Source organism: Lipophrys pholis (assembly GCF_963383615.2).
Source record: "Lipophrys pholis genome assembly, chromosome: 12".
Classification (NCBI taxonomy): Eukaryota; Metazoa; Chordata; class Actinopteri; order Blenniiformes; family Blenniidae; genus Lipophrys; species Lipophrys pholis.
Genome location: NC_137641.1, coordinates 7,611,722 through 7,636,139, shown reverse-complemented (window position 1 = coordinate 7,636,139; position 24,418 = coordinate 7,611,722). Strand labels below are relative to the sequence as shown.

The following is a 24,418-nucleotide window of genomic DNA, read 5'->3' as shown; positions in this document are numbered from 1 at the left end:
TTGGCCTTTCAGCTTCAGTCCCCTCAGAACCGCCCACAGGAGCTGGAGGACTCTGCATGGACACGGCGGTGAAAGGAACGTGAAGGAGTGAGGGATCTATGGCGGTTTAATAGCAGCGCTGGACTCAGGCCGCCTTTTTAAAGAGTCAGTCCGCTGATTTGTGGAGAGATGAGTGATTAAGACAGCATTAAACAATTGAAGCTTGTGTAATTTCTTCTCAAACACGTTGTGGTGCTCAACAGCAGTCGTCCGGTTCACCTTGTGCAACAGGAAATGTTTCTCGTGTTAATTTCCTGCGCAGGTTTCGTGAGCTTTGATGACAGAACTTGACACTTTATTGCACCGACTGGGCCTCGCAGTCTTTCTGTGGTTGTGGCCTGTGGAAGTACTGCAGAGGAGCTGGAAGTGGCTTCATGTCTACGCGCAGTGGGACAGCGAGAGCTTCAGCAGCCCCTCCGTGTGCATCTGGTACAGCAGCTTGAACTCGGCGGGCAGCTGGTGTGACTCCTGCCACTTGGTGGTGAACTTTGTGCCTTTCTTGTCGTAGTAGTGGTACGGCAGCTCCTTGCCCGTGTTGGGGTCCCAGCCGAAGGGCCAGAAGCCGTACAGGTGGATCTGGTCACACATGGAAGAGGCCAGCGTGTACATCAGGATGCCGGTGCTCAGGCGCTTCGGGGACAGCTGCTTGGTTTTCCAGTAGCTGTGAACGACGAGTGGAAAGAGAAGAAACACAATCGTAAAGGTTTTCCCCCGAGAAAGGCAACAGGAAAGTCAAAAGATTTGCTTTGCAGAAGCACGTTCTAAAATTTGAATCGTTTCCTATTGTACAGATTTGAGCCGCACGGTGGAGAAGTGGTTAGCACTCTCACCTCACAGCGAAAAGGTTGTCGGATCAAATACAGCCCAGGGCCTTTCTGCGTGGAGTTTGGATGTGTGTGCGAGGGTTTCCTCCGGACACTCTGGCTTACCCCACAGCGTAAAAAGCATGCACCGGGGGTCCCTGTGCTAAGTGGCTGCCTACTGATGGGTCCATTCAGTGAAAAGATTTCTCCAAACCTTTTTCCATTCTTCTCCTGCTTTTACATGTTGGTGGTGAATTGCCAATGGAGGCGGACACACCATTGGAGCTAACTGCCATGCAAGGCACTCAGTCCATCCACTGAGAGCGAATTGAGGTTTAGTGTCTTGCTCAAGGACACTTCCACGTGTGGACATATAGGGAAACGGACCTGCAACCTACCGATTGAGAGACTACCAACTACCAACCAAGCCACAGCTGCCCCAGAAGAGAATGGTGAGAGGCAATGTGTTCTGCTTCACCATGAAGTTTGGGTGAATCAGAGACCAGGGAGGAGCGCCACAGGGTTTCTTAAAGGAAATTTAAAGGTCCAGGAACTCTGCTTCAGATTAGGACGTCAACCTTTTAAACCACGGGTTTCAAACACAAGGCCCATGACCCAGAACCGGCCTGCAAGAGGCTCCAATCCGGAAAATCCACAGAGCAAATGGTAAAAAAAGAATTATGTTTTTTTTTTTTTACAACAATGGGACCCGAGCTGAGATCCGAATTAGAAACTGATTTATTGCCAGGTATAGATTTCCCCAATATGAGGAATTTGTTCTGGTGGGATTGCAACAAAATGATAAAACAGTAAAGTAATGAAACGAAGAAAGAAAAAACAAATCCCACAAGACATCGGTGATGCTGCCATGAAAGCGAGCTGCGTCGTTACGTCGTTTAAAAGTTTTCTTTTGTCAATGTAATTATTGTTGCAGTATTATTCTCTATGAATCCACTGAGATACATACCAGATTCAAGTAAAATACTTTTGAAATACTTTGAAGAAGACAAGTAAATAAGACAAAAATTAAATCTATGAGGAAATAGAAAGAAAATTGAAAACTGAGGTTAAAAACCAAATAGAACATAAATCAAATATGTGATAGAAAATTTTAATTGGATGGAGTGAGATATAATCTAATATAAATTAAAATCATAATATGGAATGACATTAACAAAACAAAATATGCTAAAACCAATAATAACCCTATTAAACGTGAATAATTACTTTTACTACACTGTAGACACATGTAGTGCACTACCATAAAATATAATTTAAAAAAAACAACAAAAAAAAACCACATTTTGTTTTTGGGTTAAATTTACCTCACTTCACAATTTTGAGATATAATGCTGATTTCACAGAAATGACTATCGAAGTCTTGTTTCTTTTTCAGAATAACATCAATGATGATGAAAAACTCTACATGATTGTTTATGACAGTAAATCTTCTGTGCTGGTTTGTGTCTGGCCGTTAAAATCTTTTACAAAAAATAAGAATTGAAAGGTGGAATATGTAAAGACAGCAGTTTCGTCACTGAGGCCTCAACAGAAGCTTGTCAGCGTCCTTGAGGTGCTGAAAGCTGCTTAGAAGTGGTAATTCTTCCAGAGCAGGTAGATTTAATGGGATTGGTAAAGATTAGGCCCATTCTGCTGCTCCGACGCTAAGCACCAGGCTTAAATCCCTCTCTACACACACACACACACACACACACACACACACACACACACACACACACACACACACACACACACACACACACACACACACACACACACACACACACACACACACACACACACACACACACACACACACACACCTTTCACTAAAAGGCTGTTTTCTTTATAATCCGGCTTTGGTGTCTAAATGGCCACATCGAGCTCGGCTCAGTGCAGTTCCATCAGGTCAGTCAGTCTCCACGATTCACCACAAACACAACAGGAGACATGGACGGAGGAGAAAAGAGGCTGCAGCAGCAACAGGTGGTGGCCGCCGTTCTTCATACAAAAAGCGGTGTCCTACAGCAGGAAGAATCTGTGCGGGAGCGAGGCGGGGCTTAAATGGAGTAGGACGCGAGTTTGGAGGCTCCTGCCGATTTCGTTAAAAAATTGTAATTCCTTCGCGCTTATTGGTCACATATTCATTTTTATTCTGCTTTGCCACACCTTTTGTTTGGAGGTTCAACTCTGAAGTGAGGAAGAATCTGTGCATTTAGTGCAAATCAAAAAGCCGGAGGGCTGCAAGCAGCTGACGAACGACCGCCTTTAACCACTTTCATATGAGCTGAGCGTGTCAAACAGGAGGCACGCAGGTCAACACTGCGTCCAATCCGGCCTAACTTTCTAAAAGTACAAAATACAAAAAAAAATTCTGTAAAATTTATTGTTTAAGTTCAATGAAATTCAGAAATTGTAAATGATGACAGACACTGTATTGCTCGTGAAGTAGCATTTCCATCATAAGCTGAGCGTGAGTTCTGTGAAAACATTCTGGGTTGTTGGCAGTGTTATTGGCAGAGAAAGTAATCTGATTACTGATTACTCCTTTATAATGTAACTTAGTTACTTTACTGATGACTGGTTTTTAAAAGTAACCAAGTTAGATTACAAGTTACTTTTTTTTAGTTACTTTCAGCAGATGTCGACAACACCCCCCCCATCGTCTCAACATGAAAATGAAAAACTCTGCTGGTCACTGCCTCCTGCACCATGTTTATATATATTTAACCTTTGACCTTCATTCTTTGTCGTATTTCTATCTGACTCAGTTTTATTATCAGATATTTACTATTACTGATATTTATTTACCCGTGATGTAGTTGTTGTCTGTTGTTGCACTATTTATTTATTTATTTATTTATTTATTTATTTATTTATTTGTCCCCCAGGGACAAATAATGTATATGATTGATTGATTGATTGATTGATTGATTGATTGATTGATTGATTGAAAAAGGGGGCGTGGTTTCCTGCTTTACTCAGGAAAATGACATAAATAGTGTAACATCTCTGCAGTTGTGTTCTTGTTGCAATGGTAAGGTTTATTGATAATGTTTGTTAGTTCCTATTCTTTTGTGTCACCTGAATGCACCGTTAGAGCGAGTTGGCCTGTGATTGGCTGAGAGTGGGAGGGGGCGGGTCGGATGAGTGTGCAAAGACAGCATGCAGTGTGTGTGTGTGTGTGTGTGTGTGTGTGTGTGTGTGTGTGTGTGTGTGTGTGTGTGTGTGTGTGTGTGTGTGTGTGTGTGTGTGTGTGTGTGTGTGTGTGTGTTTGTGTGTGTGTGTGTGTGTGTGTGTGTGTCCATTTGGAGGAGAACGGCTTTACAGGCAAGAATCTCGTCTTGTTGGACGTTACAACAGTAACGCACAGTGACTTGGATAAATAACTTTAATCTGATTACTGGTGTGGAAATAGTAACGCGTTAGATTACTCGTTACTGAATACGAGAGTAAGGCGTTACTAATTAACGCGTTATCGGCATCACTGGTTATTGGATGAAACAGACTTTTACTGAAAGAAAACACTGATTCCATCAGATTTAACAAACAAAGCTGAATTTTGAAGTAGAAATGACAGACCTGCTGACAGAAAACCCAGTTTCTGTACATAGCTCATAGTATTTGGACGAGGAGACGTCATTAAAAATGACATATGTTGATTTTACACTTATTTTTCTTCAAAAATACCATCAACTTTAGGTTTTGTAAAAATATTTGCTGGCACTTCTTAGCACCAATCTAGAATAAATCATTTGGTGTTTGTATTTTATAGTTTTAGTGGTTTTATCTGTCCAATCAATATGTCTAAAATCTGTCCCCAGTTGCTGTAATGTTCTATCCCCATCTAGAGATCCATTATGGGGACAGTCAGGTGACAGGGCTGCTTCTCTTGGCACTTGTTTCCAGATCAAATCCAGAAAAGTGTCAGACTATAAGACCTTCTTTAGAGTCTAACTGACGGTGAGGAGGGGATATCCATTGCTGTGCTGAATGAAGATGAAAGGAAGCAGTTTTTGTGAGTGTGCTATGTCTTACCTGTTGATATACTGCATGATGTTTCCAGGCCAAGCCAGCTTGACCTTCAGCTGGCCCTGATGTTCCACAAAGAAGTCCACCAGTGTTCTTGTGACCGTAGCCGAGGTGTGGAAGAAAAACGCTGGGATCCACAGGATGGCGCCGTCCAGTTTCTTCAAGCTGAGGAAGAAGTTGTTCCTGTCCTGCACGGTCAGCAGGTTGTTGTAGTATTTCTCCAGTATGCTGGGGTTAAAGGTCGTCATGTTTGTCCGGCGGCCAACGTCCTTCTTAAAGATCTCGGTCGGGGCAAAGTTGCAGCGGAAAACAAAGTCGAACTTCTCAATCTGGGTGCCGCAGCGAGAGCCGGTCAGGATGCCGCTGTTGCCCACCACGGCGCAGACGTTATAGTGCTTGTGGAGTATCGGCGACACGTCCGGCAGCAGCGAGCGGAAGTTCTCGCTGATGGAGAAGACGTACTTGTGGCTGGAGTAGTCGTAGTGCATCAGCTGTCCGATCTTGACGGCGTCCCGTGTCAGTGTGAAGTTGTGGGCCATGTCGATGTACCGGGAGATCTCCGTCCTGCAGGACAAGAAGTCATGTTTTACTCATACAGCATGTCGGATACAATAAAACCAACCATCATCAAAACGGAATATAAATCCACTTTGCATCTAGGATCAAGCGTGATGAATCAGTTTGTGTGTCTTTTGTGTGTGACTGACTGAGTATAACACTCTGAATATCATCACTCCGTGCAGGAGCATTTGGATCTGCTAGAAATGGAATCTTCTCATTGTTTGTGTCGTTGTGTTCTCCGTGTAGTGATCGGACGGATCACTGAGCCAAAACAAAATGTGATTCTATCGTGTTGGACGTGTGACTGCAAGATGTTATCACAAATATCGCTGTATTACAGCTAATAAATCTGAATTTGATCAAAAAGAAAATGTTTGAGGTACAACACAGTAAACATCTTATCCTAAAGTTTCCATTTACAAAGTTGTGGTGGGCCAGCTGAGGAAATGTCTCGTAATACAATAACAGCAGCAATACTGCAAACCATCTCAGATGTGGTAAATCACATTGTGCCATATACACTATAGATTAGGACTGGGCGGTGTAAACGGTATGCAGTATAAAGGATATGAATTTGGCCCATTGTAGAGATTTAGACCATACCGGCATCACGCCATATGTTTTGGTTTTGGTCGAAAGCATGACAGCATCTGAAACAGGAGGGGGAGGAGGCGCTCGTAAAGAGGGCCGGCGCAACGTCGGGCATATGGACCTGGTTTGGGTTTCAGGAGTCGGATGTTGAACAGAAAAATCATACCAGTGTTTCCTTTTTTTTTTTTTTTTAATAATTGTCGCACCTCCACCTTCAGAGCAGAGTACTACACTGAGTACTACTGGTGAGTACTAAGGTAACCAATCTGCACAGACGGGTTTTAACTGTTAACTCACCTTAATGAGCTGAGCGGACACTAAACGGGCCGCGATACTGGGGCTGGACCCAATTTTCTGAATATTCCTTTGTTGTAGTGGTATCTGGATATTAACTTTGAGATCCAAATAATCCCTGCAATCCCTGGAAGTGTTGTTTACGTGTGCAAAAACCCGTGATCCCATCACGTTATCAAACGTCTCGAAGCGTTATTGTTCAGAAATCTGAATTTAATTTAAAAACAACATTTGAGATCAGTTGTCACAAACTTCAAACTGTCAGAAAAAAAAGCAACTGGAAATATTAAAACCTACAAAGTTCACAACACAGGAAATTTGTCTTAATAAAGTCCACAGAAATAAGCTGTGGGGATCCAAAAGAGAAGCAGCATTTCTGCTAAAGGCACGTTGTGAACTGCTCTCTGAGAATGAACTCCACTCAGTTATCTCCTTTAATCTGAAACAAACACACAATATTAGGAAAACTGTTATTGGCTCAGACCCACATGGAATTATTAAACTGAGCAAAATTACAAATAAACCCAACAGATTTTAAAAATACTGAAAAAAGATATAGTAAAAAGAGTCTTCTCTAACACCACTTGTCTCCAGTCTTTTCCTGCGAGGGACGAGCGATAAGATATAAAGCACAACCTTCAGCGTGAAAGCTGCCTGATTTGGTGTTTCTGTCACACTGAAGATGTTTTCCACCAAGTAAACTTCTCCTCACACTCTGCTGGAAGTGCTCAAACTCTCATCAGGCCTCCCAGAGAGAGAGAGAGAGAGAGAGAGAGAGAGAGAGAGAGAGAGAGAGAGAGAGAGAGAGAGAGAGCACAGACTGTTAGTGGCATGTTATATTAAAATAGTGAACACACTGAGTGAGAAAGGAAAGGCACAGTGCAGTAAAGGTCTCCCAGCAGTCTTAACCTATAGCAGCGTGTGGATGGATGTTCATTACTGTTGTGGTAGATTGAATCCGTCTACACACACGTGGGAAACATGCAGGCCTGGATTCATCACTGTTTACCAGGCGAATACGATTCCTCCTCATTACTTCCTGTTTCTTCTAAACTCACCACGATGAGTTGAGAAACAGCTGATGAAAACACTGAAATCTGCTGCTCTTGTTACAACTTTAAGTAAAGAGTCTAAAAAAAACAAGCATTTCTGCTTTAAACCTCTGGTATACTGACATGAACACAGACGTCTTCTTGAAAAGCAGCTTTCAGAATGACACTTGATCAATTTTCAAAGGCTAACTGCATCTATACTCACAGTACACGTTGAACTATTGACAAAAGACACGTAGAGGACATGCTGAGGACATGATTAAGACATGCTGAGTTAGCGATTAGAAAAAAAAAAAAAAATTTTGATAACTGAAAGCAGGTGTGTGCATTATATATTCAACAAAATACATTTGGGACATGACGATGGTTGCTTCCTTCGCCTCACCACGGTTCAGTCCGTCTCGCAGTCAAACTGACTGTGGATCAGCGCATGTGATCAAACAGCCTCAGCCTGTCACTATTTCACAAAAAATCAACTTCCAGCAAGAGAAACAAACACCTTCACTTAGTTCTACTTTTAAACTGGAAAAAAAAAAAAAGATTATTTGTTGTAACATGACAATCACTTAATGCCCTTAAGCAAACTGCAAACGCAGCGGCTTGGCGCAGATGTTCTTTCAATCTGCAACCGGCTCCGCTTTGTCAATCTTCTCTCTTTGCAACGTCAGCGGATCAGATTTATTGGACCAGAGCGATCCTGGGCAAATCAGAAAATGTTGACATTTCAGGGGTTGTGCGGGCCGGTCCCAGACTGAAATGTAATGATCCTGCCTGCTTGCAGTGGTTCCAGACTACTCCAGACAGATTATTAGCACCATGACCAATACGAGCAATGCACACACTCATACGACGGCGCATGCAGCCGATACCGGTGGCTCTGCTAACAGCTGATTGGAGAAGTTGGTTTCATACTCGATCATCATCGTTGCTTGGTGGACGAGACTGAACGCGAGGGCGGGGTTTTGGCTCCTGAAGAACAGTCGCGGCAGCTCCATTTCAGCACGTTGCTGCAGTGAAGATTCACGTAGGTGAAACATTAGGCCCGTGGGCCAAAACCGGCCGCTCACGGCTTCAATCCGGCCCCAAAAACCACCAAGCAAGGTGGTTAGATAGGATTTATAGGAGGTTCTTTTTAAAAAATATATATATTTCACTGTATTTTGCACCGGAGTGTTTCATTAAATTGACTTTATGTTGAGATTGTAGTCATTTTTCAAGACTAATTGTTTGATGTTGCAAAATCATAGACTGTTTCATCACGTACACTGTGCGCCACAAAAAAGAAAAACTGTTATTACAGCAATATTTTACCAGTCCAGCCCACTCAAGATGAAACTGGACTCTGTGTGGCCCCTGAGGTAAAATTTTATTTGGTATATATCTTTGTATATATAATATACATGTGTATATGTATATATATTGTATACATCTTTATATTGGCTGAGTATTGTGCTTTTAAGTAAGTATGTAGTTTCTTCCAATAACATATTTGGTGTTTGATTCATTCAATATCAACTGGTCCTACAATTTATCACATGTTACAATGTCGTACTTAGTAGTCCACATTGCATTAGAATGCACAATTTAAGGTCTAATTTTTCAAAATGTTTCCAGGGGAGGCCCCCTGGATGCCCCCCGGATGCCCCTCTTTTTGCTCCATTTATTCTTGATTTTATTTCATGATTGTGTAGTAATAACAAAAAACAGTCCAGCAGGGGCAGGCACTCCAGTGTGTGTGTGTGTGTGTGTGTGTGTGTGTGTGTGTGTGTGTGTGTGTGTGTGTGTGTGTGTGTGTGTGTGTGTGTGTGTTAGAGAAACAGACAGACGCTTGTGTGTGTCCCACCTCTGCTGTATGAAGGCGCTGCTGTTGTATCTCCACTTGGAGGAGTTCTGCAGATCGTCATTCAGACTGTTGGTCAGGGAGCTGAAAGCTGGATCCAGGTACTTGAGGGCCAGCTGGGAGCTGCACAGCCGGGGGGGGACAGAGAGAGAGGGAGGGACAGGGGAGACACTTCAGACTCCTTCTCTAATCGTCTCTTCACAACTTCAAACTGTTTTTCAGAAGCATTTCAGTTCATGTCATTCTTTCAGGAGGTGAAACACCAGCAGGCAGTCAGACTGAATAAAAAAACTACATTACATTTAATCTGACTGAGGAACACGCAAGAGTTTTAGGATGTCAGTCCAGTTTAACTTCAGTTTGGATTTTTGTTGAGAAACGACCAGCAAGGCTTAAGATGGACAAACAAGGTGTTTGTCCATCTCAGCAAGTTTGGTGTTGAGTGAAATCTTCACTGAGCTTTGTTTCATGAAACTCTCTCCAGGATTGAATCTGAATTTAAAACAGACTTGTGAAGATGAGCATTGTTTTGCCGTGCAAAAAGTCTGAGTTTCCTTCAAAGAGAATCACCCTCAGTCCTGAAAGAAAACAAGTTCCGCTTGACAGTTCAAACTTGGCATTTTGAATGTATTTTAGTTTTTGGAGTGTTAATTCTGACTGAAGTTAATTCCACATCATTCAGATTGTTCTTAAAACTGAGGCTGAACATCAAAATGTCAAGTTTTCAGGTCAAGACTTTACAGCAAACACAACCGGTCAAATAGTATTTAGAGATTATTCTGCATCAGAAACCAAGGCGGTCTAGTTTACAGTGTCAGCACTCAGAGTTCCCCCCCCAAAGTCCAAAACTAAACTGTACAAATACTGTTTGACCTCCACCAGGTGCTTTGTGTTGCAGCAATCCCCATCTTTGTGCGCCCAGCCTGGAGGTGTGGTGTTGAATCGAGACCAGCGTGAAGTTTATTCAAACACTTCAAAAATTATGTTTAAATACCAAAAACTTACAAACGTTTCTTGAAAAAGATCTGACTTTACCTACAAGGGCTCAAGAGGTTGTTGTCCTGTTCATGTCAAACCAAACCGCCTCAACTTGGAGGAGCAGCTCAATTTTGTTTCAAGGTGGAGAAGAGGCATGACTATGGGTCTCTTCTGAAAGGCTGAGCTCCTCACTCCATCATGAAGAGTGGCGCTCGCCACCCTGCAGAGAACATTTGAGGTCAGATGTCCACTCTTGCTGAGCACAGCTTGAGATAGACCCCTCCAGCCCTTCTAGTGCAGCAGGATGATGGCCCAGAACCTCCTTGAGGTGGTGTCAACTGGCGTGCCCTTGGGTTACCACCATGACAGGCACCGTTGAGCTTCCTGCCATAGCCGCTTTCACAATGGAGGTCTTGAACAGGGTCCACTCGGACTCCGTGTCCCCATCCTCCTCTGTTGATCTAATTTAAATTGCTTAAGGAAAATTAAGACTAATAATGCAAATAAATGGAAAAGCTAGAACATCTTTTTATGAAAACGTTGGTAGAATTCAGGTGGATCAGCATTTTCAGCTGCACTGGTGTAAAAAATATAACCTTCAAAACATCTACATGACAATTTCTTTGCCTTTTTAATCACAGAGTCCGGATTTAATATGAAATAGGTAGATGTGACAGAATGTTCCTGATAAAATGAGAGCAGTTCAGAAAAAGCTCCTGGATTCCTAAAGTTTCATGCCGTTTCGAATTCAACACCACATCAGTAAAAGTGAGAAGCACGCCTTTGCTTTGTGTCTTCCGAGGGACACAAACAGTTCCATGCTTGCAGGTTTGAGCTCGGCCAAACAGAGCTGAAGCAGAAGCAGCAGCTGAGGAGAAGAGAAGCATACAGCTGCTAAACATGTCAGACCCTCCCACTCCGCTCTGTATTCACCTCAAGTCGGCTTTACGAGGCGGCCTCTCGCTGCAGGAGGAAACACGTGGAACAAACAGAAAGATGTTTTCATCATCTAACAGACATTTCCTGGCATGCTTTCAAGAACTCTTTTATTTTTATTTTTTTTAAACACACAAATAGAAACATCAAAGTTCAAGACATTCATGCACAATAACACACAAATACGTTCCTTCAATACAGTCACAGCAAATGTGGAAGTAAATAAACATTCAAACCCCGATAGTAACTGTTAGAAGTTCATAGTGCTGTTGTTTCACTCCGTCTGGCACACGGTACAAAGGTATTAGGCCTGGTTTACCCAGATCCTCATAAACTGTGCTAAATTCCTCAGTATGAATATAAATAGTTTGAGCTTTCAATTTGTCAGTCTGTGCATGAAGATTTAACAACGTGAGTGACAATACATGCAAACGTGAGAATTGAAATTAAGGTGTTAGGCCTCTTGAAATGGAGGCTATTTTCACGTTTGATTGCTTGTGTTCACACCGGAGTGATTGGATGGAACAGTGAGCCAACACAAGCACCTTGTTAAACACTCGTGAAGACAAACACACTAAATGGATAGTCTGTTGTGTCTTCAGCATGTCCTGTTGTAGATCAGCTTTATGGATGCAAACTTTTAGTCAATCAGGTTCAGTAAACCAATCATTTAAAGGCATGTTTCGCAGGAGTGAAAGCGAAAGCTGGAGTTTTATAATAGTGCACCACATCCTCAGCTCACAGATCTTGAGGTCCTCTGCCCTTATGTCAGTGAAGAGTAAATAATTATGTTAGTGGAGTGCAGTTTTCCAGGAAGGATGACGGGGTGAATGCATCAATGTCTCTTGTTGAAATAGAAGAAATGTGGTACTTAGACAAACCTACTACTTGGGCTCCCTCCAGCAAACCACCCAAGCATGGTGCACTGAGGTCATTAAACAAACATGCTGCCTCCAGTGTGTGCACCATGAAAAGATTAAACCTAAAAACTTCCCTGAATCGGATAAATCTAACAAAGCAGCGGCAAACATCTGGGGTTTGGTCCACTGGTGGACGGCTCTCTTCTGAAAAAGCCTCTCCTCCACATCTAAGTCAGGGTAACCTTGGCCTGTGGTGACAGTCAACGAGGAGCAAAATGATTACAGGCAGGAGGAAAATGAATGTGGCTCTCATGTTGTAAATCACAGCAGCCAAGGACGGGTTGGTGGCCTCCAGAAGCCTCATCAGACCCACGCTGTTTCAGCGTCACGCTCCGGACCCTAACCCAACATGTCAGACAGCACAGATTTACCGTCTGCTCCTTTTTTTTACACAGCGCTGTGCTGCATTGACTCCACAAACACCTTTTCTCAAAGCAGAGACGCACTCTCTCATCAGAGCTGCTGCATGGCTTTGTCTTGGTGTTTAGGATGAACTCTCTTGTCTGCTACAGGAGAGGAAAATAGAAACATCTCATTGGTCTATATGTGTTTGAATAAACCTGAACGGGGACCAAAGTCTTCTTCTGAGGTATCAGCTACTGGAAATGGAGCTTGATCTCCTGAAAGTTTACTGAGCGCCAACTTGATATCTGAAAGATGTGCAAAACAACACACACTGTCTATTGGCCTTCATGAATGTGGAATATCGGGTGAGTTCATGCAAAATACTGCAAGGAGTTTAAGTTATTAGTTCCATTTGCAACATGCAATGATATTAATGTGTATACATGCAAATCAGCTCAGCCATCACCCCATTACTAACCCCATTCAATTACTGAATGGCAATAAATAATAATAATAAAACCCTAACTTAAATGCCTGTGTATACATGCAAATCAGCTCAGCCATCACCCCATTACTCCCCCCACCCCCGGCTGTAAAGCTCTGATATTTGATCATTTCCTCCAACAACATGTCAAACTTCATGGGATCACCTTTGATCATGGGTGCAAAGGCTCACCGGTCCATTCACTTACTGAATGGCAATAAATAATAATAATAAAACCCTAACTTAAATGCCCCTTTGTTGGTTGATCAGCCGCAAAATACCAGCAAACTGAAAGTGAAATATCTTTGGGAGCATGCAGTTTAGCAGACTTTATAATACAGGGTGTTAAGACATTAATCTATGCTTTTGTTACTCCCAGAGTAGACTATTGTAACTCAGTATTATCAAGATGTCCCAATAATGCTTTAGAAGTCTTCAACTGATTCAGAATGTAGCAGCGAGAGTCCTGACAGGAACTAGCAGAAGACATCACATCACTCTAATATGAGCTTCTCTTCATTGGCTTCCTGTTCAATCCAAGATAGAATTTAAAATCCTTCCTTCAGCCCATAAGACTCGTAACAACCAGACTCAATCATGTCTTAAACAGCAGTTAGCCCCATACTACCAGCAGAACACTTGGTCCTCAGAGTGCTGCCCCCTGGGGGTTCCTTGGTTTTCTATAAACCAGGAATGGTCGGCAGAGCTTTCAGCTGTCAGGCTCCTCTCATGTGGAACCAGCTCAGAGTTTCAGTTAAGGAGGTTGACACAGTCTCTACTTTAAGGCAAGGCTCAAGAATGTTCTAGGTTCTAGGTTCAGAACCCCCTGGACCATTTTCTAGTCCAGCTGCTGTAGGTTAAGACTGTGCTGGGAGACCTTTAATACACTGACATTCAAACCTTTCTCCCTTTTAATGTTTCTCTTCTCTCTCTCTCTCTCTCTCTCTCTCTCTCTCTCTCTCTCTCTCTCTCTCTCTCTCTCTCTCTCTCTCTCTCTCTCATCTCTCTCTCTCTCTCTCTCTCTCTCTCTGCTTGCAGGATCTCAGACAGTGGAACTAGAGGATTGTACCACCTGCCCCAATCCGTCTGCAGTGAGTCGATTCATGTCTGTTTGTTCTGTCTTTTTCCTCTCCTTTTCATTCTTTCTATCTTCACACCCCAACTGGAGCCGCAGAAAGTCTCCACCTCTGAAATCTGCAGGTTTCTTCTTGTGAAACTAAACTAATCCTAATTTAATATAAAGATGCATCGATCCACATTTTTTCACTTCCGATCCGATCCTGATACCTGAATTTGGATATCTGCCGATACCGATATTATTCGGATACCAGAGCTTTGTTTGCTTCAATACTGTTATTATCATTATCGTCGATTTTATATGTGGCTGTAATAAAGTCCTTTCTACAGGCAAGTATGAAATGTAGGAATGTATGCATGTTTTCTCTCAAAAGGCAACTTGAGATTAGTATGGGGCAGGGGTCATCAATTCCAGGCCATGAGGGCCGGTGTCCTGCATGTTGTAGGTCTTCCCAGGCGCAACACACCTGAATGCAATAAGGGGCTCGTTACTTGGCTTTTTTACAAGCTTGATGGTGACATCAACATCAGATTGAGGTGTGCTGAAGCTGGGAGAGAGCTAAAACATGCAGGACACCGGCCTTCGAGGCTCGGAATTGAGGACCCCTGGTTCAGGTCAGAAAATGAAGCAGTAGAAACTATTTTTGTTCAGTTTGGACAATGAGGGGGTCTGCGTGACGTCATCATCTCATAATAAACTTGTTATATCTTTCTAACCTCAGAATCACTTTATTAATCCCTGGGGAAATTCTTTAGCAATGCAGCACAATCAGCAATGTTTCCAGCTCGAACGCAGCACAAATGATTGGGACTATTTTCACAGTTTCACGAGTTTTACGTGGAGTTTTACGCTTCACAGAGGTGTGAATGGCCTGCTGACAGTGTGGAGGAGCTGCTGTTCATTGTTTTGATGCCGCTGGCAGTGCCGTTCTCCTCGCTGTACAACTGCTTTGCAAACATCCACAGTGCTGTGTTGCTTTGTGGTGTTTTGAGCCTAAAATATGTCCGAACAGCAACATGTTGTCATGAAGAGGTTGGATAGCACAGTGCTGCTACGTTAGCCTGCTCGCTGGCTGCAAACTGTGGGATGGATTTCCTGACTCATTACTCCACGTCTCATTGAGACCCGCCTCCCTTCAGGAAATCCAGTCCATATTTTGCAGCCAGCGAGCAGAGCAGCAGCAGGGAAACACTGTGGAGTCGTTTCAGCAACAGTGAAGCAGACGAGGCTTCATGGATCGGAAATCTCTGCAGGTTGGATCGGAAATTTCCGATCCGTGAGTTATGTTGGTATTGGAACCCGATACCGATACTGGATCGGATCGGCCCCATCCCTAATTTAATAATCCCTTTGGGGAAATTCCTTTTTTTCCACATTGATTGATCCTATTTCTAGGATGCGGAGGTGCAGCCACCTTACAGTGCTCCAGGGAGTTAACAGGGAGTTAATGGGGGTCAAGGGTCATGCTCAGGGAGCCACAGTTGTGACACGTCAGCTGTGGGTTTCGTACCTACAAGCTCCCGATCCCAACCGCTAGGCTAACAGTCTCTGCTTTGAAGGTTAGGCCACCCTGGACCGTTTTCTAGTGAGGCTGCTGTATTGCTTTATTCTGATGAGGCAGCTTGTTTCTTCTGTTTGAATTGTGCCACATGTAGTACTGGTTCATTAAAAACCTCGCTATCACACTTCTGATTGCACCAAAACAAATATTCTGGCCTGTTTTAAATGCTGTTTTAATGCTGTTGACGTCCAAGCATATTCTCAATTATTATTATTATTATTATTATTGTAAATAATCTGTAGTGTGATGTGTATCACATTTAAAGATTCTTGCTTTAAGTGATTCAAGAAGAGTCTGATTCATCAGGTAGATCAGTTATTCAAGCAAGGCTGGTTCCTCATGATAAAAGACAACAGTTTCATCCACCACTGATTATAAAATGAAAAGCAGTCTGCTTGACTGGAATTATTCTAGATTTACGAGAAAGAAACGGACGACCGGGAGGTTTGGGAAAGTCATCTGAAAAGGTTTTTCTCCAAGGACATGTGGCTCTTTAGCCCTGCTCGCTTTCACAACATTAGATGGAACGATATAGTGAGCACGAGGCAGGACAGAGAGACAGCAGCTCCAACACTCACCACAAAAATAACTGTAACTTCATAACATAATCCCTCCTTTCAAGAATGAAATGATGTGATCAGCGAGACGTGTTTGCTCATATTAGTGTAGTCTGACTCAACATGGTTCAGTTTTAGCTGGATGTGAAGTCTGCTGAGCTCTGGCCAGGGTTAAAGTACAACCAACACAACTTTTCAAACTTTTTTCTTCAATGTGTAGAAAAGTGAACACGAAAGGGTGTAAAAAAGGTTTTAATGAGACCTAATTGCATTAATCTTATTTGAAAGAATTCGATTAATGTCTGAAGGAAAGCTTGATTGTTTAGTGAAGCCAAACAAAGAAGAAAATTCTATTAATCACGTATAAGATTAATTTACAGCTAGATTTGTTCTCTATTTTTCTGGTCCATGCCTCAGAAGCAGTGGGCAGACATTGCGCAGCACACGAGCCTTTCGGGTTGGCTGGTCTTACTCAGTAAGGCACAGGGTTATCTTGTCGGAGGTGGGATTTTAACTTCTGACCCTTCGCACACAAGCTCCCTTCCCTGAACCAAATGCCAAAACTCTGCTTATATCACGTTGTCCTGGTGAATCAGATGTGTGAATTTGGCTTCACTATGGTTGAACAAACTCAAATTTACAGAAGAATTCCTGCTAGTTTCTCAGTAAAGGTTTGTCTCAGCTACACTGGCGACAGTTTCAGATAGTTTCTCATCTCAATAAGGCGTCTAAAGCCAACCCAGTCTCGCTCTAAATTGTGAAATACTTATGTTTGTACTCAGCTGAAAAACTCACAAAACTCCACAAAAAAAGGCTCTGAAAGTTTAACATGGGTGTGTATGATCTGCCTATTCTTTTCTGCCTGCAGACTTCAGGTCACGTGACTGTCGCGTTACTCCTAACAGGAAGACCAAACATGGCGGACATCCCTTCTATTTTCGGTGGATATTGACCATATTTTAAAATGGCTTGTGGCTTTAGCTTCATTTTGATAGCTTTATAGCTTTATTTTCACAATATCCATTCAATTAATGTTTACGATCCATACTTTTGTTTTGTTTCGATGTACATTCATTCAGCTTTCTCAATAAGGTTATTTCTGGTTGCTATGGCGTTGCTACGGACACGATCAACAACGAACCGGAGGAAAGTTGATGTTGTCACGTCTCTTAAAACTACAGTAGTGCAGTTGGCCACAAATGACTTAGCTTGATTTTCAAAACAAAACTAAATCTTTTAGAATTTAATGAAACAGATCAATGCATTTTCGCCACAATACAAACTATAGAACGTAACAATATTTCGATTATGATTTACTCAACACTTGTGGGGTGTCGCCACTGTGGTAACTTCCAGAGCAAGGCACTCACTCCTTCTGTAACTTAACACTGAGATTCAGGTCAACTGTTTGACCCTGGTGTCCTTGCAAGAGAAAGTAAAGCTCAATATGTCTCCGATGAAAGGTGAGATTTGAATGGCAGTCAGTGAAAGTTTATGTATGTCATACCGAATCAGACCAAAAGTACTTCTCACAGGTAGCCTCTCCCTACATGCTCCTGCCCGTTTAGTGGAGAAATGGTGGTGGATATGCTTCAGACTGGGTACAGAAAACCTGATTTCACCCTGATTAACCAGCCAGCAGAAAGTGAAGATATGTTAAGGCCTCAGAGAGCACGGAAGCCTTCACACAGTCTTCTCAGAACAAGACCACATCTTCATCATCAAACATTACAGCTCGTTTTTGTACCACAGTGATGGGACACCTTGCATCTGAAGGGGTGAAAATAACATCCAAGCATCAGCTGATGAAACCAAAACGAGCTGTCAGCATAAATCGAGCTCACATCAGCAGGTCTGCAGCCTGGCCTGGACTCACCGGAACCCTGCGTGGAACATGTACATCCTGGATCCTCCGTTGGGTCCGTATCTGGGGGTGCTGAGCAGGAAGTCCTTCTTGATGGACACATAGCTGATGAGCGACAGGATGAGGAGCGCCACGCTGAACATGACGAGCCCCAGCGCGCTGGCGATCCGCACCATCCTGCTCCGCTGCGGGCTGCCGGGCCCCGGAAAACGAGCTCAGAGATCGGCCAGGACGAGAAGCAGGCGGCGAGCAGCCGGGCGCACCGCATCAGCGACGGAGCGCAGGCGGAGGCGGAGGCTGAGGCGCGGCGAGGACGCGCATCACGGAGCCCGGGAGAGGGGAGGAGGGAGCGTGGGAAGGATGCGGGCTGATGCGGGGCTTAGTGGCGTTATCTCACGTTGTCAGGCTTTCATCGACTGACAGGGAGCGGCTGAGCGCGCAGCGCGGAGACGCGACAGGCCGCACCGGGGAACGTGCAAGACGCGGACTTACCGATGCTTCGATCCGAGGCCGCGGAGGCTGCGCGCTCCGTGCGTGAAGCGGGGATCGCGCTTTTACTGCAGCTTTCATCACCTCTCATGTGAGGAGAGCAGAGACGCGTCCGTGCAGGGAAAGACGCAAGAAAAGGCGTCATGACGCACTGTGCGTCCATGCATCCCAGGAAGGAGAGAGGAGGAGGAGGAGGTGGAGGAGGAAAGGAGGAGGGGTAGAGGAAAGGGGGGAGGGGGCAGGTGGAGGAGGAAGAGGAGGAGGGGGAGGGGAAGGAAGAGGATAAGGGGAGGGGGAGATGAGGGGGAGGAGCAGGTGGAGGAGGATGAGGATAAGGAGAGAAAAAGGAGCAGGTGGGGGTTTGGGGGGGGGGGGGGGGGGGGGGGGGGGTATATCTGCAGGCATGCATGGTCAGATGACGGCCTCAGGAAAGTGGAGTAGAATCAGGATGCTGCTCCCTCTCTTCCTCCTCTCCCCTTCTATTCCCTCTTTCTCTTGACAGTCGGCTTCATTAGGCCGGGTGTTGCTTTTTGCTCGGCTATAATCAGATAACCAGCAGCAGCACAAGAGGCGGACCTCTGCGTCCAGATGGAAGCCCAGAGATGCAGAGGTGCAAGTGCAGAGGATACAGGCGACTGCTGACAGGCTGCAGAGCTGCACGTGTCCCTCTGGAAGAAACATGGCAGCTCATGTCAAAAGCTGTAAACACAAAGTACATCTCACTCTGTCTCACTCCACAAAAAATGATGAAAATGGTCATTATGACACATGCAAACATCCGTTTTGCACTTACTTTCATCTTTCATTCAGTTTGCCGCCTTCTCATAGTTTCTTCAGGTATCCAAGTATCATTAAGTATGTTCAAAATGTGCCTTTAACGCTAATCGGTGTCTCAGGGGATGATCTCTGGTGTTTGTTCTGCACTTTCAAGGCCATCATGTGAACAGATTTGACCAGCGTATGTATGACACTGCTTTGTTAAACCAGTTACAACTTCCATTCTATTTAGATGAATCTGAAAAGCTTTAATTCTTAATAAAATCTCTGGATCTCTGTCACTGTTCTCCCAGTGTGTGGTATATCTGAAACTGCCACTGTGAAAGGTCACAAAGTTAATATAGTTTCAGAAACAAGCAGAGGTGGAAGGATGGTGAGAAGAAATAAAAGTAATGGTTGAAAATAACTGTCTGTGGTTCATTTATGACAATATCTTCATATTGTTGTAGAGCCCAGCTGACTATTAACATAGTTTTAATAGCTTATATTTACTCCCTGACAAAACTTTAGCAGTTTTCCTCCTATTGCTTATCTAAGTTCTTGTCGTGTTGCAGTGACACATCAGCTGAACTGTGGCTCAGTCTTATGACCGATTAGTTCAGTCAGCGAGACGATGGTGCTCTACACTGGTTAGTGCTGCTTAACCACTTCCTGACCGCCCAAAACAGTGAAAGTGCAACAAAGAGGCTCTTTATTGCAGACTACCACTTTGGATTAAGATAATGTTTTAACAAACACTGGATCTATTGATCTCACTGCTGCGGTCCAATTATTTATAATGGTATACTATCAAAAGCAGTAACCGCCTGATCAAACCAAATGACTCCGACACTGATTTATTAAATGTTTGTATGATTTTACCTGAGCTTGGAAGGATAAATGTGAGACTGAGGCCCTGTTTATGCAAGAAACTTTCTTTTTTGTGTTTTGTGTATTCATTTCAGAATGTTTTCGCGATTTGAAAATTTCGAACCAATCAGAAGCTGCCTTTCAAAAGGTATAGACCACATGTTATCAATTGACCAATCCCTCTGCTCGTTACTGGGCAAAATACAAAACTGTAAGTCAAAAAGATGAATTCAGGCCAAATTAGACGGTGACAAATAGTGATGGCCATTATACACGTATTTTAGAGGCTTTGAGCAACACGTCCACTAGTTTTTCGGCTGTCTTCCGAAAATTGACCGTTCCAGCCGCTCGCTGCCTAAAACCATGCTCTGGCGTGTCCACGCACAGTAGCAACACTTCTGCAGTCTACACGGAGATGCGAGCATTCCCAGGAGGTTGCATTTTTCCTAGTTTACATGACGACGGAGTCACAGTGTTTTGGAAAAGTTCCACCTTGGGAGCTGTTTTCAGAAAGTTGTGTTTTTATTGGCTCCGAACACCCAAAATGCTTGCAAAGTCTTTTGATATTACTTGAAATTGTTGCTGTGTAAAGAAACTGTGAGGGGTCTCCACCCCTGCTGTCCTCCAGGGGGTTTCTTTTGGGGATTTCTCACGAGCTCAGTGATCATTATCTTCAGGAGGAGCTCTCCAGGAAGGCTGGGAGTCCTCTGCCTTGCGCCCATCGTTCCAGCTGCTGCAGGGTGCTCCAACATCAGGAGCAGCATATGGCAGATCTTCCCTCCTCAGTTGCTCCCTATCAGACCCAAAGACCAGCAGAAAGGTCACCACTGAAATGCCAGCAGCTGAGTCAGCTGCCTCGCTGTCTCTTTGATGTCCGGCCTGTGAAGCAGCTTTGTTAAAGGACAGAGAGGCTGATCCGCAGCTGCTTCACTTGACCTCTGGTTGTCTTACCTGTACAGGTGAGTCTCTTTGCAGGGGACTTCAGAGCCTCAGAGTAAGATCTTTAACTGGGCAAGGCTTCTTCTAGCACCCCGTTCTTATCGTCATTCTTAAAAGACATCATAAAAAATTAGCTTGGCGCATCCATCATTAAGGTTTTCTCTCACATTCCGTAACACATGCACTTTATTACCCTTAGATCTGCCAAAGACATTTTGAAAACTGCAAGAAATACAAACAACAAAAAGAGATCCAAACTGTGTGATCCACATGTTTGGAGTTAAATGTGGGAGTTTTGTTTAAGGAGAGCTGCTGTAAAACAAACAAAAAGTGATGCTCCGCAGACCAGAGAGGTGATGTCCCCGATCGCTCCCACCAAACTTCATGGAGGTCAGACTTCAGACTGTATGCAGAGAGCGCTCAGGAATGAGTTAATTTAAGGGAAGAGAAGATAAGGAGGTGACTGTGGAAGGAGACAGATGAGAGGTAAAAGGAGATGACGAGAGATCTCGGATGCAGATATTGATGTATCGGCTTCCACCTGATAAAATAGCTCACCTGGATTTTGCTTGTCGTCAGGGAGCTCCTCATTCTGTGTCAATGCTTCTTTTTGTTTCCCAAATAGTCCGGAATTATCACGGTTTTGTAAATGAACCTTGTTAGAGCCTTAGTACGAGTTGAACTTGGTGACCTGTGTCGTCACTGCGCAGCCTGAGTGTTGTTAGAAACACTGACTAATGTGGCCTGATCTTCTGGACGGACACGAACAAACACGTCGAAGCAGTTCTAACAAGAAGCACTGAGGAGTGAGTCAAATACAAAACATGTACTGTTGATTTAGAAATGAGGAATATCTGGTGTTTCAGATCTGACAACATGTAAAATATTTGTGTTGTTTATGATTGTGTCTCAGTTTACCATGTTTTAAAGCAGTAATTCTGAATTAGCTCAGCCTTTAGCAGAGATTCTTCTGTCATTGTGGTGAGAGCCATTTTACCAGCCCCCCCCCCCCCCCCCCCCCCCCCACACACAACTTTCCAATACATATTCTATTGTGATATATCTTCTGTATTGCACTCCTTCAAGGTCTTGAAATGTTTTTGAGTCTTTGTCTCTTTTTTACCCACATCTTCAACTCCTGACGGATCATCTCTGATCTCTTTGTCCTTCAGCCAAACTCGGGTTAATTTTCTCTAAAACTCCTAGAGACCAGTTCCACATTTGATTTTGTGCTTGTTCGACTCAGTTTGTCAGTCAATCGCTTCATAGCGAACGCACGCAAACGAACATAAAAATGAAAGTTTCCAGCAGATTGTTTTTTTTCACTTATATCAAGGTTTCAAGGTTCAAGGTTTTTTATTTGTCTTTGAAATTGTACTGAGTACAAGAAACAAAATAGGGTACTCCTTGGTTAAAAGCAGTGTAAAACCAGGGAATAAATATATAAAAGAGTACAGGCAGATAAGAATAAATTAGAAGTAAAAATAGTGTACTTGTCAGTTAAGACCATTATAAAAACAGGACAGAAAAATAGTGCAGGTAACCAGACAGGCATTCCACGTGATAAAAAGCAAAGTGCAGTCAACGTGCAGACAGTTCTTAGTAGTCATCTTGTCATTTTCCATTCGGTGCTCTCACTGCCTGGGGGAAGAAACTTTGTAGGAACCTCCGGTATCTTTTTCCGGATTTATCTTGCACCTTTCCGCTGACAGCAGCCCCAAAGCGCTCTACATAGCTCATCACATTCACACACACATCCACACACCATTGGAGGCTGCGGCCGTGCAAGGCGCTGTCACTTCAATGGGGGCAGTTTGGGGTTCAGTGTCTTGCCCAAGGACACTTCGGCATGTAGGCAGGCAGAGATGGGACTCGAACTTGCAACCTTCTGATTGGGAGACAACCGCTCTACCAACCGAGCCATGCCACTAAAACTCTCATTCAAAAACAACCTTTTTGCAGATTATATCACTACTTATATTTTTAGTTGAATACCTACAGAACTTTAAACCGTTTCTGTGATAAACTATGTTTGATTGATTGATTGATTGATTGATTGATTGATTGATTGATCTTTATTTCAAACATGAAAAAAGAACAAAACAAACAGAAAATAGAAAACACAAGAAAGAAGAACATTTAAATAAGACAAATGTAGAGAAACAACATAATGTCTTAATACGTGTGTTAATACATAATATGTGCTAGTTTATATGATCGAAAGGGAGTAGGAAGAAGTATTACTATTCAATCTTAACCCTTTACATACATTGATAGCTTTGTCAATAGCCTAACTCTTCAAAAGGATATCATTTGATATCGACCTGCATCTGTTACATAATTTGTAAAGTGGTGTCTGTGGCTCTGCCGTTGTAGTACCATAGTATAACTCTTGCAGTTTTCATTTTATTTGGGAATTGTCCAGCTTGGAATGATAAATTGAAGATGTCAGCTAATGGTTTGGGAACGCTTGGGATTGGGACTTGACTTGGACTCGATAACGGTGGACTTGACTACAGCCCTGTAACCGAAACAGCTGAAGTGCCTGCAAGCAACAAATAAACTCAATGAATTTTAAGGTAAAGGCTTTTAACTACCAAACATAAACAACATGAATAGTGAATCAATAAATATTTATTTGTAAAGCACTTTTCAGACAATGAAATGAAGCAAAGCATGTTAAAAACAGAGACCCCCCCTCCTTCACAGTCCAGCTTCCCCTCAATGGAATAAATAAATAAATAAATAAATAAATGAATGAATGAATGAATGAATGAATGAATGAATGAATGAATGAATGAATGAATGAATGAATGAATGAATGAATGAATGAATGAATAAATAAATAAATAAATAAGCAAACAAAAACCTGTGTTGTGTTCTAATTTGAAATTTAATCAAATATATGAGGGAGTCTTGTATTGGATTAGGAATTAGCATTAGCATTAGCATTCACAGTCAGCATGAGAAAAGACCATGTGTGGCCTTTACCTGCAGATGGCGGAAGTCAGATTTGCCAACTTCTCCAGGAGAAGTAAAATGAACGCACAGGTAAAAATAAAAGTAGAGGGGATAGAAATTGAGAGAGTTCATGAAATAAAATTTCTGGGGGGAATTATAGACGACAAAATCAGCTGTAAACCACATATCAAACATATACAGAGCAAAGTCCCAAGAAATATCGCAGTAATGAATAAAGCAAAGAAGGTCTTGGATGGCAGATCACTCCATACTCTATACTGGTCACTAGTCCTTATTTGCAGAACTGTGTTGAAGTTTGGGGCAACAACGACAAAGCCACATTAATATTCAATAAATATCCTTCAGAAAAGAGCAATACGGATCATTCACACAGCCGCTTATCAGGATCACACAAACACATTATTTCTGAAGCTTACTGACATTGTGCAATACCAAACCGCACAAATA

General features: G+C 43.1%; 1 protein-coding gene across 1 annotated transcript; it reads right to left on the bottom strand.

Moving 5' to 3' along the window:
• Positions 1–417: 417 nt before the first annotated feature.
• st8sia3 (ST8 alpha-N-acetyl-neuraminide alpha-2,8-sialyltransferase 3) lies at positions 418–18,111 on the bottom strand (the record flags this gene model as incomplete). The annotated part of the gene is made up of 4 exons (XM_080476987.1): positions 418–700; positions 4,881–5,438; positions 9,216–9,335; positions 17,948–18,111. The coding sequence occupies 4 exons, from the start codon at positions 18,109–18,111 to the stop codon at positions 418–420; spliced, it is 1,125 nt and encodes a 374-aa protein (XP_080333113.1).
• Positions 18,112–24,418: the final 6,307 nt, after the last annotated feature.